Source organism: Pterocles gutturalis, unplaced genomic scaffold, assembly GCF_000699245.1.
Source record: "Pterocles gutturalis isolate BGI_N339 unplaced genomic scaffold, ASM69924v1 scaffold18141, whole genome shotgun sequence".
NCBI classification, from domain to species: Eukaryota; Metazoa; Chordata; class Aves; order Pterocliformes; family Pteroclidae; genus Pterocles; species Pterocles gutturalis.
In genome coordinates, this window is record NW_010103419.1 from 44299 (window position 1) to 63847 (window position 19549).

Genomic DNA, 19549 nt, shown 5'->3' on the forward strand with positions numbered 1-19549 from the left:
ATGCGGTCCCGCTGGCTGTCAGTGCTGGGAAGCCAGACCTTCTCCTGGGCATGAGCTGCTACAGGCTGGGATCCAAGCCTGGCACTCTGGCCCCAGTTCTACCAGTCACTTAGCTTTCAGCCTACGACAAGCCTCTAATTGCATGTGTAAGTGCTTTTTTGAACTGGGAGCTGTTACATCTCAGGTATAGCTGTGCTTTGTACTCCCCAGGATAATGCAACTATTAAAAAAAAAAAGTGTCTGTTTTGCAAAATGTTGAGTCCTAACTGGAGGCCTCAGCATGGGGAAGGGTGTCTGGGTGGAGAGCAGAGCTGTTAGAGCACACCTGAGCAGCAGCGTGCTGTGGTCTAAGTGCTGCCTGAGGTTGAGCTGGGGGGAGGGCTTGGGACACCCCAGTTCGGGTCTCTGCTTTGCAGTGATGCCTCTCCTGTACCTGGACAAGCCTTATGTCTGGAACAGGCATGTGCTTCTCTGTTAGAGGCACAAACACCTCCTTTCTCCTATAATTTTTCATCTGTCAGCTCTTTCAGTGAAACATCTCATGGGGTTATCAGCCCTCAGCTGAGCTGTGTATGGGGAGCCAGCGCTGGGGACCCAGCCAGGGACGCAGAACACTCCTGTAGAGAGCTTCTGCTCTGAAAAAGCCTTGGAGCAGAAATTGGCCTCAGTGATGTATTGTAAATGATGTGAATATTTGAGGTTGGGGGAAGATTCCTACTGCACCATTATAAATCTGGAGTTACCTTTGTATCCCCATGTCTGAGTCAGTCCCATTCCTAATTTAAAGTGAAGCCCATCCCCTGCGTATTCCCAGAACCCTCTGTGTGCCCCAATAGCTGTTGTGGCTGAATGTCCCCATGTCTCTTGCTTCCTACACCGGTGGAGCATCCTCCCTGAGCTGGCCCCACCATTCCTCTTGTCTCCCTCCCCTTCTTTAAATCCCTGCTGAAGTCCTGGTTCCTCCCCAAAGCCTCTGTGAAATGGGCGGACTGTCATTGCCCGAGCAGCGTGGGGAGGAAGGAGTAGTGGGCAGGGGAGCGGGGAGCTGGCAGATGGGAAGACAGGCACTAGGGCTGGTGCTGGGAGTTGGGTAAGGACATGAAGTGTAAGAGATGAATCGCAGAAAGGAATATTCATCGTATTTACCCATGACACCGGAAAGACAGACGCACAGTAAAAGCAGACTGATGCTTGTCGTTATCTCGGCAATCTTGCTTTCGTAGGCTGTGCCGGGGTTTGGCAGCGTGTGTTCGGGCTGTCAGCTCTTGGAGATGAGGACTTGTTTTGTGTTGGTAGAGTGTCGTGGCCCGTTGTTGGGGCTATGATGAATGCCAACAACCCACAGCTCGAGAAGGTACCAGTGTGCTCTGTGCCACTGCCGTGGCTGCCAGCAGTCAGTGGTGGCAGCCCCTCACTCTGGTCCTGAAGCAGAGTTTGAGGTTGGCACGGACGCTCTCGTCTCATGTCCTGAGCATCACGAGCTGTTACCCAGGTACTGAGTGTAGAAACACGTTCTTCTAAAGGGAAACATGCAGCGATCCCTCCATCCCTCTTCTCCTCACTTTTATTGCTCTGATAGACTTTGCCATTCTGTAAATTTTGCAGCAGTGGGTATATATTTCTTTCCTGATGGCTGATGAAAAAGCTGAGCACAGGTTTGGCCACCGTCCTCTCCAGAGCCACCCCGGCAGCTGGCTGTGCAGGGAGGGTCCCTGGGGGGAGCTGCATCTGGAGATCTCTCTGCCAGCTCTTAATCTGCTTTACGGGTGCCTTACTGGCTTGCACGGTACCCGTGTAAATGGAGATATCCTGTGGTGCAAAACCCAGCACCGCACCAAAGTCAAGGTACGTTCTGTCTAAGCAGTTACTTTGATCCCCAAGGCTGGATCTCATCAAAGACTGAAATCAGGATTGTTTGACAACACCTATTTTCCATTAGCAATGTTGACAGCATTAATTATATTCTGGTGCTTTAATTCTTTATTATTGAAATCACACATCAGTGATAGTCATTATTTTGCAAGGGGGTTGATGTTATGCTAATCAGCTTGCAGTTAACTGGGTCATCCCACTCATTTTTTTTTGGCTGTGGGCACAACACTACCGCTCTTGTACTGGAGTCTCTGTGGTCTGCCAAGATTTATTTTAAACAAACATGAGCAATCCAGAAATTCGGAGCCAGCTTTTTTAGGACTCTTGGGTGCAAGTTATGTGAAAATATTTATCCCTGTTGTATACTGTTTAACGTCTTCCTTGGTTACTAATGGACTGGAAAGGACTTCATTGTCCTCAAGTGATACAAGTACATCATCTTGCTGCTTTGCAAAGACAGAGCAGAAATATTTATTGGAATCTTCTGCCTTTTCTTTGTCATTATTAACTGTTCTGCACTCTCTGTTTTGGAAGGGGCCGGTGCTTACCTTGGGTTTTATTTTTTTTGTACTGAACTTTAAAGATCTCCTCTATATTAGCCCATCACATCATGGTCTCCTCTGTTCTCACTCCCACAGGTACAGTCCCCAAATCTCAAGGAACGGAGCAAAAGCCCAGCCTGGCAATCACGAGGTGAAGATGAAAGGTCCTGAGCCGGTGATCAGCCAGATTATTGACAAGCTGAAACATATCAACCAGGTTTGTTGCAGGCGTGCCAGCCGGGATGGCTCCAGAGTGGGCGGTTTCCAAATCAGTCTGGCTTCCCCCACACTTTCTCTGGGCTCAGCCAGACAACCTGGGGCATCTCTGTCTCCAGCAGCTGTGTGCGGAGCCAGTGCCGCCTCGGCCCCCGTACCAGGCTGGCAGGGCATGTGTAGCAGGTCCTGGTTCACGCACGCTGCTGTGGTGTTCCACGGGTGCCACGGGAGCTGCAGGGCACGCGTGTTGCAGTGCTGCAGGGCTCAGCCTGTGCCCGGGCAGACGTGTGGATGCATCCCTGCAGTGTGCTCCTGCTGGGCATCCCTCCCCAGTGCAGTGGAGGTCTGGGAAAGGCAGGGCTGCCGTGATGCTCCCTGGTGCAGTTCAATGTGGCACGTGCCTAATGTCCCCTCTGGCCAGAGGAGTCCCCTTTGGCATTGCTCACGCTGGCAGAGGAGGTCCCCTGTTTGTTTGCTGTATCTCCCCGGGCATCCACTCCCAGTCACTGCTGGGGTGAGTTACCGCTGAATGGGGGAATGACGGAGCTGGATGGGACCCTTTCCACTGGGGAGGCAGCTTCCTTCCCACCGTCTCAGACCTGGCATCTTTGGCTGGACAAGCAGTGTCTTGTCTCCTTCCATCGTGCCAGTCCAGGTTAGGTCTGTGAACAAGCCCTGCCACTGCCAAGGGATAGGTGGCACCTCTGCACAGTACTCAGCTTGTGACTGTTAACCTCCCAGAGCTTTTTGTCAGCATTGCTTCGGGCCAGCTGGGCTGGGGTCCGGCCCTGGACTCTGCCCTGCTCTCTGTGTCACTGAGTAACTCGTAGAGGGGATGTTTTTCAGTAGCTGATAGCTTGGACCTCTGTACTTTCAGGGACACACTGCGCTGGGACTTTGCTGGGCAAATACTTGTGCAGTAATGCTGTCTGTTAATGCAGCTGAGCTACCCAGTCTGTCCTGAGAGAGCTCTTACTGGTGGGGACCTTGTTCAGGGTTGCTCCAGCATGAGGCTTTGGGAAGCAGCAGGTTCCCGGGGTTAAGCCTGGCTTTGCTTCCCGGCTGGGTGGGCTGCGAGGGCTGCTCTGTCTGGAGTTGCTGGCTTAGCGACTTTTCTGCTAACCTCTGCTTTCCTGCTCCCCCGACTGCCAGGGACTGTTTTCATAGCCATTCCCAGTTTAACCCCTGCACCTTCTGATGCAGACACGCCTCATTAGCTGCTGTCTGGGAGTGAGATGCAGCAAGGGGTTTGGGGTCCCTGGAAGCACCCCAGCACGCCGGAGCCGAAGCAGCCTGCTCTGCCTTCCCGCACGCCTTCCCGCACTGAGCCGTGCCATCTGCCAACAGCCCGTAATTATTAAAAGGGAAAGGGGGGAATAGCATAATCAGCTCCCTATTAAATGGGGTAGAGGGCAGGCTTCAACCTGCAGGTGATAATGATATTTTGCCGTTCACACCGAGAAAGTCGCACTGAACAAAACATAGTTATTAGTGTACTTGAAACTGCTGACATAAAGTGGTTGTGAAATGCTGGCTGCCAGATTGGGTCAAGTTAGGTCTTTGCTGAACAGTTCAGGCTGCTGAGGAGCAGAGATTTGTGGAATGAGAGACCCTGGGTAAACATCGCTGGGCTGAGCTCGGCTGTTTGCAGCAGCGGAGTGTCTTTGTCAGCTGCTGCTCTGGGAAAAGTAGTGGCAAGGGGGCAAATATGGTCAGCTCGGTATGGTCTCTTACAGCGCTTGCCCTCCTTGGCTTATGGTATCGGATTGGAACATGTTACGGGGTGCAGGTCAGTTGTTTTGGTTTAAATGGAGTAAATATAAGAGTCTGAAAAATATTGAACCCTCTTGTGAAGCTGTGTTTGAGAAAGAGCGGGATTGGGAATAAAAATAGGAGAAAATGGGAAGTGATTTGTGAAAATCAGTTATGAACCTAGCTGTTCCTGTGGAGGGTCTTTAGTCTGTGGTAAGTAGCTTATATACTGGGAAAGTAACAGCAGAGGTCACTTAATTTTGGGATTTGAGGTGTCGTAGCTCACCATCACACTTATTTTCTTGGCCTACAGAAGTTTTGTGCTCTCCTTCACATCTGGAATGCATCTTGAATGCCAAAGAGTAGGAAATGGGGAAGGAGCAGCTCTGGATGAGTTACAGTTGTGTGTTTCAGGTGTTGGCTTCAGATCTGGGAAGCGGTGGGGACTCCTGGGCTGGGGAGGGGTGAAAATCTCCTGATCCACCAAGCTCAAACCAACAGCAGCTTTTATGGGTTTTCAAACATCCAGAATCTTTTGGAGAAAAGAGCATCTTTTTGAGTGTTTGTAGTGCTCAGAGCTGTAAACTGGATTCCCCATGTGACTACCAGTAAATTATGAATCCAGTACCATATAATGGATTCCTCCCCGTGAGTTGTGCTGGAGATGCAGCTTGGATTTTGCGGATGTGGGTAGGCACAGGAGCCATGCTAGTTGGTGCAATTTTTGTTAAAGAGTTACACAGCTTTTACTTGTAAATTTTTGCTAATGTCTGTAATTTGCTGATGACTCGGCTTCGATTTATTCCAGGCTGCTCACGCTGCTGAAAAATGTGTGTTCCTTCAGCAGTACAGCACATTTTCAAGCTTGCTTGAGTTTGGTGAATGTGTTGTGTGCAGAAATCATGGTCACACATTAGTTTGCGTCTTCTCAAACTGAACCTGGGTAACCACACATGTATATATAGAATCATAGAATCACAGGATGGTTGGGTTGCAAAGGACCTTAAAGATCATCGAGTTCCAACCCCCCTGCCATGGGCAGGGACACCTCCCACTAGCCCAGGTTGCTCAAATATGAGAAAATCTCATCAAACTTTTGCAGTTTGAGATGAGAATGGTGTTTGTGCATTAGAACAAAATCCACAGGGACTGAAAGGAGTATAGAAAGCTTAACCCAGAGTTAAGTTTGCCAGATTGTATTAGTGTGGTTAGCTTGGTTTATCAAGCTAAAATAAATAAATTACTAAAGCTCACTGCCCGAGTAGTGTGCTGTCTCAAGTCAGTCCTTTCTGGATGAGTCCCTCGGTGGTGCCTACTCATCACGTCAAGGCTCCAGACCATTTTTGTTTCACCCGAACATGTGATTGTGGGTGGTGCTATTTTTTGTGCGTTGGTGGGTGAGATGGTTTATTATTGCCATATTGGAAGTAAGAATTTTTTCTTTCAGTTCTGTTAAATGTCTACCAACTTTTGATTTGAGTTATTTTTGCTGTGTGCCCAGAGGCATGAGCAGCCCATCTGTAAATATTAGCATTGTTATCTCAGCTGGGAGGCCAAGGGTCACCTTCAGGAAAATGAGTTGGAATTGGTTCCTAACTTTTATTTCCCAGAGTGGATGGGGTCTGTTTCTAGCTAGAACAGTTTTCCCTCATCCCACACGTGAAACTAGATTGAAATTGAAAGGTTATTCTGTGTCAACACGAGGTCTTGCTCAGTTTTGTTGTGACTTGGTAGCATCCCTAGGCAAAAAGTGGTGTGCAAGATGAGATATTTCCTCTGGTCACTCCATTTTCCTCCCACCATGGGGACGTTTAGGTGGCTGACAGATGGGGATGAGGTTCAAGTTTTAACAGGTACATATGGAGGTGGGAGCTGTGGTGTCCCATGTCCCACATCCTGGGTGCTCTGCCACGTTGGTGACCTCCTATTGAACTTCCTCCCAAGAAAGGCTCTGGAGAGCGGACCTGAGAGATGCTGGTGTGAGGATGCAGCAGGGATGGAGACCGCGGGTACCAGATCAGCCGCTGTGATGCTCTTGGTCCTCCCTCCTGACTGTCTGCTCTCTGCAGTGCTTATGGGGATCTGACACTGCTGAAGTGGATGTTTTACCCCATCCTTACTGCGCTTACCTGTTTAAGCCTGTGCCCAGTTCTGATCCCTTTTTATGCATAGATGAATCCTAGTGTTTGTCATAGGACCATCTCTGGGAGGGGCAGTGTAATATTGGAAGAAAAGGTGGGAAAAAACACACCAAAAATGAAGAATAAAATCCATAAAAGGAAACTTAACTGGGGGAGATGTGTCTTTACAAGACTGAAGGGCCTGGAAACATATTGTACATTTCCAGACACTGAAGTTAAGGGCTCATTTAGAATGTTTCAGATATACTGGAGTTTGACAGTTCTTTGGTTTCCACATCAAACAATCTGTAATTTATTGCCCCGTATAGGGACTGTGTTTTTATCATATTGCATATTCTCTAGCCAGAAATCTAACTACCATATAAGCTTTTTTTAAGAAAAAAAAAAAAACCCTGGGGAATGGAATCCAGGCAATATGCTTTCACAGACCCTGAGAAACCCACTTTGATTTATTTCCCTGGAAATAAGGGGAACACACCATTTCTTGGAGTTTTACAGCTGTTCCCCCCAAGCAGGCTCTCGCTGCCTTTCTTCATGTGCTCGGTGGAAAGACCCGGGTCCTGCGGCGAGCCCTGTGTGAAAGTGCCTCGCATTGCTCTTCGTGGGGTTTACAGGAGGATGAGAACAAAATTTAGAAGTTTTATGAGGTGGTAAAACATGGAGCTCTAGCTGGAAGGAGGGGAAAAAAAAAAAAAAAAAAAAGAGACCCAAAGGTGCAAATGACCGAAGACAAAATAGACTTGAAGTTTGCAAAAAGCATGTGCTGGTGTTTAAATAGCCACGTTTGAAGCTGGGTTGATCAACCAATATGTCCTATATTTGTTTTTAGGTTTAATGGGCTGTTTCCCTGCGGCCTGGCTGCTGGGAGAGGGCACGGTGGAGGTCACCCAGAAGTTAATTTGGAAAGAGGCCAAAAGGCCACAACTTGATTGAATCAAATGTAAACAAAATAGGCCTGGGAACGGCGAGATGCCCTTGCGCCCGAGTCTCTCTCAACCCCTTTGCTCAAAATAACGAGTATGGGGGAGCACTGGGGACTGGTGGAGGGGGTTTAACCCCGCCATGAGGGGATGACGCTCGGGGTGGCAAAGGGTCGGGTCCGGAGCCCATGCGGGGCAGGCAGGGAACCTGTGAACGGGCTGTCGTGGACGGTGTGATGGTCGCTCTCCATGCATGGGGCAGCGGGGGGTGCCTGCGGGGCAGCCGTGGGGTCTGGGCAGCCGCCTTGCTGGACCCTGTCCCGGGTGGCTCCAAGCAGGGAAAACTATTGAGTTTATTATGGGAGACTCAGCAGAGCTGAGGAGTTTTCAGGAATATGTTCTCCCTTCAGAAAAATCCATGACTCTGACAGATTTGGTGAATCGTGTCTCTCTGTGGCCTGCTAGGCTTTGTGAGGTTTATTATTCCCACTGTGTTTTAATTCTCCAGCCAGATGAAGCAGCATAATAATTAGAAAAACGCACAAACTGCCAGATTGTTAAGTAAAGTGATGCACAACGTTTATCGCTTGAAAATACAATATTTAAGTTGCACTGAAACGACTCACTTTTGGATAATTTTCCACTTTCAAATTTAATAAGTTAACACTACCATGTCTGAAGTGCTGGATATGTGTAGTATAATTTATCAGGTCCTCAAAAGAAATGTTAATAAACACAATAATTACTTGGGCACGCCTTTTGTTCAACATTATTAAACAGTTTGTAACAATTAAAATATTAAAACCACATGTTGTTGAAAGCAACCAGACATTGCAATTATTTCTTACTAAGGCTATTAAATAAAATGACAGAAGATTTTTATTTTAATGATAAATGCATTTTGGAATGGATCGGCTAATTCTTCTTTTACTACACAAAGTAATCTATAGCTCCGCCAAGTCTAGGCCTGGTATTTAAAGACTAACTCCATCCTCCTTTCGCACCATGCCTCTGCTCTTGTTAGCATGCCCGTTAAATGCTCTCCGACTCTGTATGCATGCGGCAGTTACAGGATTTTGCCAGGCCAGTTCAGTCAGGGGAAGTGTGACCCTCTGTAATGAGAACATAATTAAATTTGAACATATCTGACTGTCGGGTTGCTTTTTAAGCCCAAACCCCTTCTTCCCACCTTAGTAAGAGCCGGCGTTAGCCCACGCCAGCTATCACCCGTCGGGACGCTATCTGCAAATGTCCCAGCTTTATCAGGTCTGTTGTGGGAACACTGTACCCGCAGGTCACCCAAAATGGGTTTTTGTTAACAGCCAGAGATTAATTGCACCTGGTGTGTTTGCAAACAGAGGTGTAACCCGGGCTGTGTTTGCTGAAGTTTCTCGCCTGCTTTACCTATGGTCTGGCATGAGACAGAGGAGCACAAGGGGTGCGCTGTTCAGCCCCATGCTTTTGCTGCCTGTGCAGTTACATTTGCTGTGGAATGTGAGGTATTTCCCATTTTCGGTAAGGAAAGGGCAGTAAATAGGCACATTGCTGGTGCTGATTGGTGACAGCGAAACTTGGAGCTGTGCTGAGGGCCTGAGCATCTCCCGTGTTCTGCGTGAACCCATCTGTGACTGCTGGCTCTTACTGGTTGTTGTTTTTATTGAAGGTAGTGCCAAAACGCCCGTCAATATCCAAAGTCCTCATCAGCCAGTTTTTGGAGAAAATAATTCATTGTGGGATTTTCCTTGGAGCACCCAAGTCCTTTGGTCCATGGCCATGTGTCCCTTCTTTTGGTAAATAATGGGACTGCGAAGTTGTCATTTTTTGAGACAAGATTCACTGTTGCCTTGTCCTTCCTGCTTTCATTGTCCTTCCCCTAGGAATGAATTTCAGGAACACATGGGAGAGGGCCGGGAAAGGTGCGTTCCTGTATGAAGCCATGTATCACCTTTATCAGTATGAAAAATGAACATCTCACCTGTGCTTCCTTTTTGCTAGTCCTGCTTGCCTTTCTGAGGGTCACTGTATTAATCTGTGGCATTTCACCTTTTATCTAGTACTGGAATAGATGTTTAGTTCAGTTGAGACCATAGGAGCAGCAAAGCTTTCTCGGGTGGTGAATTGGCTCCTTGCTTTTCTCAGAGAGACGAGGAAGCCGGGGCTGAGTTTGCATGGGTGGCAGTTTGAGATGGTTTCCACAGTAGTTTATTGTTAGGCATTCATAACCTTTGAGTAACATAAATAGTATTTTACCACTCTCCTTCCCTGGAATTCCCTGGTTGCTGTGGTCTTATTCACGAGAAGGGGTTCAACTTTGCCCCTGTGGGTTCAGCTCCAGCAGGGAGGCAGGTTCCTCAGGTGTGTCCTACAGGGACCAGCCTCCAAACAATGCTGTGGAAATCAGCTGGAAAAAAAATACCTTTAAAGGGGGATTAATTTGCTTTTGTGTCCAAAACATGCAGCTGATGCATAGCGGTGCTTTAAAACAAACACCAGATATCCTGTACCAGCGCTGGGGTTTATCCTGTTGTGGAGGAAACAAACCTGGAGGAATCCTTGTGCAGCAAAATGGGGTGTAAATGGAGCCATTGATCCCAAATTAACAGTTAATTACAGTTATTCTGGGCCTCATGTTGCCTTGTGCTCTGGCTCAGGCTGGTAATGTAATCAGCAGAGGGCTGAGGTGGGTGTCCTCCCTGGTGGCCCCAGTCACAAAGCACACAGCCCTCGCTGGCGTCAGGACCATGATTGCTGTGTGTCTCATTGATGTGTTTTTCCCCAAAATTTGACTTAGTGTCAAGGTTTTTAAACTGTGGTCCAAACTGAGAGGGCACTGGGATTCAGGGAGCTAATCTTCATCGTCCAGAGCAGCCCTGGAAGGTAACCTATGGTTTTCCTGGCCACAGAACAAATCTGATTGCTTTTGTTCCCAAGAAAAAGCCTTGTTAACTATAATGTTACTTTTGATTCCAGCCTGACATCCTGTAACTGCTTAACGATGGTGTTCTCAGGGGAAGGGAGTGGAAAGCAGGGCTGTTGACCCGCTGTGGGCAGAGGGCCAGCTCCGGCGGCAGGTCCGCTCTGCATCCCTGGGCTTCTCTTCGGAGCGCTGTGCCCAGCTGTGGCACAGTGTGCAGGCAGCGTTGCCGTGAGCCGGGACACCTGGGAGATTCCTGCTCCATCCCTAGCTGCACCATGAGCCAGGAACATTGGAGCTGGGGATTTCCCCGGTGCAATACTGCCACTGCACCAAACCGCCCTGTCAGCAGTGGGAACAAGGTACACTGAGGGTATTTTTTTCTGCCAGAGGTGTTAGTGTGTCCACAACACCAGCCAGGGATGGGTAGCGAGGGAGTCCTTCCAGCCTGCTGTGGTTTGTGTGGATCTTGTATTGAAGGCACTGAAAGCACCCACTGGTTTAGCATCCCTTTGATGGAAAGGGCAGTGTAAGGTGTCGTACTGCCCTGTGCAGAGAGATGTTACCTGGCAGAAGCAGTTCATCTTCTAGTCTCAGCAGCTTCATTCCTGCAACAAATGTCACCAGAGCTTTCCTGGTCTGCAGCAGATGCGGCATTGGACCTACACCCGATGCAGCAATCGGGCTCTGGGAAAGGGTGATCTCTTTTTTTAAAGTACTGGCTTGGCTTTGTAAGAAGCCGAGGCTGCTCCTGGGACCTCTCCTGGTGCTCTATCCCACCTCCGTGGAGGCAGTGGCCGGCACAGCCACTGCAGCTTTCATCCAAGCTGTGCTGCTGTCAGAAAGTGCAGGAGGTTTTGTACGTTTTAGGTAATGAATAATTTGTAATCTCGCTCCCTTTGTTATACCTGCTGATGAAGCAGATGGCTGTAATTAGGCAGGTCCCTGTGCTGGCAAACCCTGTCCCCAGTCAGTGGCACTACTTTGACCTGTCTGCGTCGGGACAGGTGTAAATAACCTTCACGGCTCAGGGGGACTCTCAGTTAATGTTGTCGCTTGTTAAACTTCTTAGCTTGGTTTTGACACATAACTAACTGCAAAGGCTGAGGTGTATTTTAGTGCTCATGCTGCGAGAGATGGCCCTTGCAGCATGTAAAACTGAGAGCAAACAGGGAAGTTTAGGTTGCACCGGTATTTATTACCTATGGCCTTGCTCATCTATATTGCGAGGGAACGATATTTAAAAGAAGAAAATGTGCTTGGCTGGCCTTTCTGAGGACACATGTAAGAAGATGCTGTCTTGGGAAGCATGGTCAGCAGGGGAGGTGGGAGGCAGCTGGCAGAGAATGGGTGTTTGAGCCATCAAAAAATATCATGGTGGGCAGGAAGTTACTTTTTATTTTTGGCAGGAGCCCTTGAATGCCTCCTGCTTGGGAGTGGGGAAGAAGTTAACTGACCTTTTCGTGCTGCACATAAGCTCCTAAATGCTGAGGGTGACACTCGTGTAGGTGCGTTTCAGGGCTTCCTCTGCGAGTGTTGGGTCTCACTGGGGGAGGGTATAAAGTCACCAGCTTTGAACCTAATTTAAACACAGAGTTGCTTCAGCTGCTCTGTTGGTGGCTGTGCATCTGTGTGGGAGAACCACCCCGGGGCAGGGCTCCTCCTGCCGCAGTTCTGGAGCCCTGAGCCTTGCAGGGTCTGGTTCTGTTGGATACATTCAGTATGGGTGATGAGCTGCACCCTGTTGTATCAGCAGTGCCCATGCTGGAGCCTGGATATTTCCTTATCCTCTTTGCAGACCCATCCTAGGAGACAGGTGCCAGTATTGATACTGGAAAAGCTGTGTCTGTGAAGTTAAATTTTCTCCTCTTTGGCTTTTAGCAAGCAGCAGCCACGCTCCGAATGCAGAGGAGAGCTGTGACCGTGCCCAGGAGCCAGCCCAACTATCAGCCATTAATTAGGGACCACGGAGGCTGGAGGGACCCTGTTCCCAGCATTACTTCTGGTCTGGTTTGTCTCAGTTGAATGCCTGTCTAATGCGAAGTGCATAAATATTTGTGGCAGCAGGGCCTGGGGCTCGGGGCTCCCCGCTCCAGCTGGGCACCGTCCCCAGCAGCACCGGCCCCGTCCTGCCCCCAGACCCCCTGCTCTGCTCTCCACACGGGATGGAGCGGTGGCTGTTGGGTGGCAGAGGTGGCCACTGACCCCCCCAGCTGCTAAGGAGCATTTCCAGGGCTCAGCTGGGCACAACCTGCCCCAGTGCAGCGGCCAGCGGGTCCCCAGGGAGGGCACACCGGCTGCTCCCTCCTCCCTGGCTGACAGCTTTGGGGTGTCCTCCTCCTCCTGCCCGATTTAAGCCTCTGCTGAAATCAGTGGCTGGGTAATTAGCCCTGCACTGGGCTTGTCCTATCTGATAGGAGGTGACTGGCTTATGGGGCAGTTGTTCAGTCCCCTGTGATGGCTATGTGGAGCTGGGACATTTGGCAGAGCTGCTTGCATTTGCCTTATGGGCTTCCAGTGCCTTGGGGTGAAGCGAATGCCAACGTGAAGCTCTAAAGAGAAGCCCCTGGGGCATGCAGCCAGGGGGACAGGGGCTGGTGTTCTGCCAGAAACCTGTGCAAGACAACCCTGTGCACAAAAGTACACAATTTGAGAAGACCCTCTCTGCTGGGAGCTTTTAGGGAGAAAGGGGAGCATCTGGGACAGAGGTTGGCCTCTCATTTATGTGGCAGAAGAAGGGGGGGAAGAAATCCTTCCGGCGCAGCTCTCGGCTTACTCTTTCCTACCTGGTGCCAAGGACGAGATGTTTGTCTCGCAGGCAGCCCCGGCAGACGTCGCTGACAGCCGGAGAGCGGCCACGTGTGCTGGAGCCCGAGCCAAGAGGAAATCTCCCAGACGCTCTGGCACAGGCTGGGCTGAGCTGGCCGGTGGGCGGCGAGGGGGCTGTGGGGACCTGCCAGCCACACGCCCTGCCTTGGGCATGCTGGTCCCCCTCTACAGAAATGTGGGGCTTTTTAGCAGGTGGCTTAAGGTGGTATGAAAGCTACCTGTCCTTCTAGATGCTCTTGCATCTAGGGTACCTTCCTTCCAGGCCATCTTTGCTCAGATGCCTGAAGGATGTGATGGTGATGAGGTGGTTGGTTGCTCCGCCTCTATCCATGTTGTCTTCTTTTCCTTGTACTCTTACTTTACTTGTTGTCTCATGTTTTATCTTCTGGTGACATGCACTTTGGGCCTTCCTGAGCAGTGTTTGGATGGCAGAGTGGGGTTCTGCTCCAACATAAGTAAACAAAACATGGAAAATATGGATAATAGCAGTGATGGGCCTGGCCCCTGTAGGCTCCCACACCCCTCCTTCGCTCAGCTGCCAAACCCCCTGAGGGAGGTGGAGAAATCGGTCCAGGTTCTCCTGTCTAGTGACGCAGAGTGGGTGGAAAGGAGAGGGGAGCTGGTAGGGGCTGAGAAACTTTGTGGGGAGAAAAAGCAGGGATGATGCCAGTAAAGAAACGATGTGGGAAGGGGTCAAGGCAGACAGCCCTTGCAGGTAGCAAGAAAGGGAGCATCTTTACAATGCCTTTTCCACCCTCAAAAGATGTGGGTGGTTATCTGCCTGATGGGGACAGCTCTCTCAGTGACTTTCTTTCCTTGTTTCATTCTTCCAGGCAGTCTGAAAGGCCAAGTAGTCTTGAAATCCCAGCTCTTTCCACGGTGCAGGTTTAAAGGTCCACCCATTAGTATGGTGTTCTGCTCCATTTATCAAGGTACAGGTGTAAGCTCAAATGGTCTCCTGGGTTGTGCACCAGACAAAACATCCTCAGGAGGTGCTCTGGCACAAGTAGCACCAAATCTGGAGCCATTATGGGTCCTGTGGCAGAGGCTGAGAATGAGGAAACAACGCAGGTCAGCCCAGACAAAGCGAAGAAGAGCTGGAAGGGAGCGTTAGCATGAAATAGCTGCATTCCTACGCCACTTCTAGAGAAGTGGTAACTTGTAGGAGTCTGTCCAGTCCTGGCAGGAAAAGGTCCAGGCAGACTTCAGAAATGTGCTGAAGATATCTACTGCCTGGTCCAACAGCGTGTTCAATGATTGGTTTAATAATTGAGTTTGGGAGTTTGAGAGATGTCTGTAGTTTGAGGAGGGGGATGGCGGTGTGTAGGAAGGGATGCTGAAGGACTGGTGATAGTTTGGTCTCAGAAATGCATAGGAAGAGAAGGAACTGTAGCAGCTCACAAAAAGAAAAGCAGCATTTCTCTGGTGTTGGCATCGATGCGGGTCTCAGGGGATGAGCCAGAAGCAGACGGGGACTGCCCAGCAGCCTGGGCTGGACCCTGTGGCCCTGCTTGGCACCCACACCGTCCTGTTCCTTCCTACTGCTGCACAAAAACAAGCCGTAAATAGCTGCGGGGTGGAAGGGGAAGGAACTGGATATAAGGTGAATGAGCTGATCGTAAAGCCTGAGTAATCTCTTTTTCGCATGTGCCCAGTGATGAATGAGCATTTGTTCGGGTTGGGGAAGTGACACCTCCCCTGCCTGGGGTTGTGCAGGCAGGAGCTGGTCCCTCTGCATGCTGTGGTGCCGCCGAGGGCTTAACCTCCGCATCCGTGGGAGCATCCCGTCCTGGGCATCAGCTTGCTGTCGCCAAACCAGAGCAATTCATAACGGCTTGGCAGCCCCTTCTGCTGCAGAAAGAGATTTACTGTCCAGTGTGGAGTCATTTTAATTACTGCCAGCACTTCGGGGTCCTTATCTGTCTTCCTTTACCCATAGGGATGTTGTCAGTTCTGATAGCTAATCTGGAATTAAGCTGATGATCCATAAAGTAGGGCCACCCTTTAGCCAATAATTCACTGCTGTCACCAGCTTCTTCATGCTATCAGGAGATTGACCAGGAAAACTGATCTACTGGCAGCTGAGAGCATCTCCTCTGGAGCCTGTGAGGGGAGTAAAGGGGGTCGTGCTGTGCTGGTAGACCTTGGGTGATGCACAGCAGGGATTTTTCCTGTTGCATAGGATGGTGCTTTGAGGACTAAAAGTAAAGACTAAAATGTTTTTATGGCTGAAGAGCCACAATATAAACCCAGAGCTATGGTTCACCTCTTTTGGCCCCCTCACCATGGGCTGACATGGAGCCCCAAAACAGGAGTGACCCAAGAGCGGTACGTGGGGAGAGCATCCCGGGGCCATCCCTTGCCCACCCTGCCCAGAGCAGGCAGGAGGCACTGCCTGGGGCTTGGTCTGCTGAGTACGGCTTTGGCAGTACAAAACCTGAGATGTCTCAAAGCAGGCAGCATGGGGAAGTGCAGAATTTGCTCTTAGAGCAGCTGATAAAACAGCTGACATGCCCAATTCGTTGTTTTTCCAAGCTCGGAAAATGACTTTTCCAGCTCCAAAGACTGCTTCCACTTTATTAACATTTGATTAGTGATTGCTTCTTGTTGTGCTGAGCTTGAAACCTGTTCCTAATTGTATTTCTATTTCTCCTCTGCCACGTCTGCACTGCCAAGGTGTGTCCAACTGGAAGGGCCATAAGGAAACCACAACTGGGGTGTCCTGACAAAATGGGCTCCTCCATCCATGGGTAACGTCGTGGTCGGAAGGGCAGCGATGCCCGCCTATGCACACACATGCTCAGTCTTCCAAGACAGAAGTACAAATCCTGGTATTTACAGATATTTTTAAAGTTTTACATACCCTTATTTTTAAATGGCATTTGGTGTTCAGTGCCAGGGAACACTGAGTTTTTCTGTAATATGTGTTGCATTTTGTTGCCGCCCAAGAGGGGGAAAGCTTTTTAGAGCCTGGAAAGAAGCAAGTGAGAATGATGCTGTTGATGTTGCATTGAGATTCTGCTGGTGCACACTCTTGTGCCACCCAGGGCCCTGTCCACTGAAAGAATAAACCGAACAGAGCTGGGAAATAGGAAAGTGAGGGTGGAGGGCACCAGCAAATCTCATGATGAGAGTCGGTTAAATAATAAAGAAAGTATTTGCTAATAAAAGATAATTTTTCCATGCCATTTCCAGAGCTAATAAGCAGAGGAAGTGGAGAGAATCGATTCTGCTGTTGCATGCTTGTGTATGATCAGGCCACAAAATTCAAAACACGAGTTTTCAAAAAGTCCACAACTTCAGCCTTTTAAAATGGGTTCCTTTCCCCCATTCTTGCTTGTGATCAGATAATGGCCTTCGTAAGCAAAACAACCCCAGCTGTATTTCATAATGGGAATATACTTCTGTACACTGTAATGAGCTGCTAACAGGGAACAGTATCGTGTGAAAATCTGCACGTTTCCCATGATGCTGTCCTGATTTAAAAGCCACCCATAAATTATTCAATATTACAGATTTCAAGGTCAGGATTGGCCATAAGATCTAGGTTTTCTCCCCTAAAAACAGTGTTTTCAGCAGACTGGAATTTAAAATAGAAAAACCTGACCCGTCAGGAATCTCGGGAGTTGTGTGGGAAGTGCAGCGGGCATCTGTGTTGGGTTCCCAAAAGTGTGTGCCCAGCGCGGGTGCCTTGAGCCATGCAAGGGGAAATAACACCTTTGCTCCTCCAAAACTCTTTCTTACCGAGGCTTCTGAAGAAAGGCGTCCCAGGTTTTGTGTACAGTCATGAGTTGGTGGGTTTGGTTGAGTTTTGAGAGGTTTCTAGCAAAGCCAGGGGCTGGTTTTCGCTGCTGGGTTGAGTTCCCAGGGTGCTCTTTGTGATGCCAAGCAGCACATGGACACACGGCTGGGGATCCAGAGGAGTTTCTGCGCTAATGCACTTTTTCTGCTGGATGTGAATACTTGATTATTAAGCATATATTGCAGTTCTGAATATTATTTTAGCTGCAAGTTCAGTTTCCATCGTCTCCAGCTTTTTAGGTTTGATCCTATTCCAGAGGCTTACTAAAAACACGCAAAGAATTTCAGCAAAACTCTACAGAACACTTTTATTAAATTCTTTCAGTCATGCAAGCTAAATTAAATGACAGCTCTGTCCACCGAAAGATTACAAATATCAATCAGACTTCTCCCCTAAACTCGTGAAGGAATTAAGTGTTTTTCTAAAAGTCTTCTATTCCCTTTAATAATCTGCTCGACTGTTCTCTTTATATATTTTTGAAGTGTGTTGAAAGAGATGATTTCTGCCCTAAAGCACCACAGTGCATGTAGCTCACTGCTGATATTTTATCTGAAGTTGTGGGCACAATTTTGGGTATTGCTCAAATTTATATTTGCAGTACCATGGGTGTAGTTTCCAAAAGGAGAAAACTGGTATTAAACTACAGTCCAAGAAACACAAGGCTGATTTCTTTTCAGAGACGGGAGATTAATGATAAAAAGTATGTTGCAGGTCTCACTGTTTATGTTAAAATTGGAAAAACAAGACCAGGTGGCTCAGTGGGCTGGTGGGATGGTGAGCTCTGAGTAAAGTGGTTGTAAAGAATGAGGAGTTATAAAGATTTCAACATACAGTGGCCTGTCCAAATCCAGCTGAATCATTACCCCGCGTTGCTGCATCTGTTTTTGTCTGGTCACTGTACGGTTATGAATAATTGTGTAAATCACGCTGGGATGCCCTGGGGAGCTTTCCTTGCAGAAAGGCTCGGCGCGCCGTTCCCACCTGCCTTGTTTTTTAAGCTGTAGGGAGGCCACAGGACAAGCCAAGCAACAACGATGTGTATGGAGACCAGCCGGGGCTGCCCGGTGTCCCTCGTGCCGATGCCCCGGCGGCTGGCATGGCAGTGGAGGTACCGCAGCACTGCCCACCCTGCCCATCCGGAGGGTCCTGGTTTAAAAAGGATGAGATTGGAAATAAAGCTGATGCAGACGGGAGATGAATGCCCTGCAGACACCTCGGAGATGCGCGAGTGCGCACGGACTCCCACAATTAGTGCTTTAGTTTACATGGGGTACATTATAGTGTATTTTTGCCATTGTGGTTTAGCAAAGGAGAGTAGATATGATTGTAAACTCTTACAGCTGGATGAGTTGTGATTAAGTTAAAGCTATCTCACTGTTACATGCTACTTTAGTGATTGCCAGACTATGTATTTTCCTGCCTCTTACCATAGGCTTTAAACCACAGGACATGAATAAACTGTAATGTTAGGGTACAGTCAGCTCTGCTTACTGTTTAAGGGTGGGGAATCTATGTTCAGTCCACCAAATATAATTTCATAAAGCGTGCAGACCATGGGGGAGGTTGTGTAATGGTCGATGAGTGGGACTGTGGCTGCTGCTCTGGCTGAAGCCGAGGCATCCGACGGCATTCATGGGTCTGGATGCACCAACGGAGTGGGGTCTCCTGCTAATGGTGCCAGTAGGTTTTGTGTCATGGCCTTTATTTCTCCCAGAGCCAGCTGCAGAATTTCAGTCATTGAACTTCCTCATGGTTCTCAGAAGCTGGGCAGCGCGTAGCTGAGGATGGAGCTTTGTCCTGGAAAAGGAAGGAGCAGCGTGGTGCAAGGATGTCCCGCTCACCTGATCCAAAGTCAGGGCCTGCGTGGTGTTTCTCAGAAAGTTCTTGTTTTATTGTGGCTACAAAGGCGGAGAAATTAAGCTGCTAATTTATGGCATGCCAAGAAAAAGTAGTAATACAAGAAATGCTTGGTAATTTTAACATTTGAAAAGACACAACTGAAAAATCCTGATTTTCCCCCCATCCCCTGCTGAGCTTATTAAATCTGAAAATATCCCAAAGCTTAATTCTCTCTGCCAGAAAGTTCCTCTGCTTTTTCTGGTAAGTAATGAAAGTTGTGCTGCTGAGCTGCGCAGTGGGGTCCTGGCTGGCTTGCTCCATGCCTCGGGTGCAGGGCAGGGAGCATCCTGCAGAGGAGTGAGCATCCTGCCGCTGGGCAGTCGCGGTCCCCTTCCACCGTGATGGGCTTGGGTATTTTAGCAATGGTGCACTGGGGCAATGGATTCAAACTGGTGCGTGTTGAAATTAACTGCTCTGCTTGGGAGACCCTCGTTATACCTTGAACTCATATACTCTGTGCTGAGGGCAGCTGTTAGCTGTGGGCTTCGTTTGGAGGAGAGAAACTCAAGTGAAGGTTTGAGCAGTCGGCGTGTTTGGTTCCTGTGCAAGGTCTTCCCAATGCTACCCCCAGTGCTGCATTTGCCTTTTTTGTTTGTTTGTTGTTCTTTTGTGGTGACACCCTATTCTGGGAAAGGGCTGTAAATGTCTAAATAAAATAAAAT

The 19549-nt window shown here is 48.9% G+C and overlaps 1 protein-coding gene across 1 annotated transcript in view; it reads left to right on the plus strand.

Moving 5' to 3' along the window:
* Nucleotides 1–19549, plus strand: part of GPC3 (glypican 3) — a gene marked incomplete at its 5' end in the record, with an annotated part of 82040 nt that overhangs the window by 34075 nt on the left and 28416 nt on the right. Inside the window, one exon of the mRNA XM_010086718.1 lies at nucleotides 2511–2631. Coding sequence (XP_010085020.1) covers nucleotides 2511–2631 — 121 coding nt within the window. The remainder of the gene's footprint in view (nucleotides 1–2510; nucleotides 2632–19549) is intronic.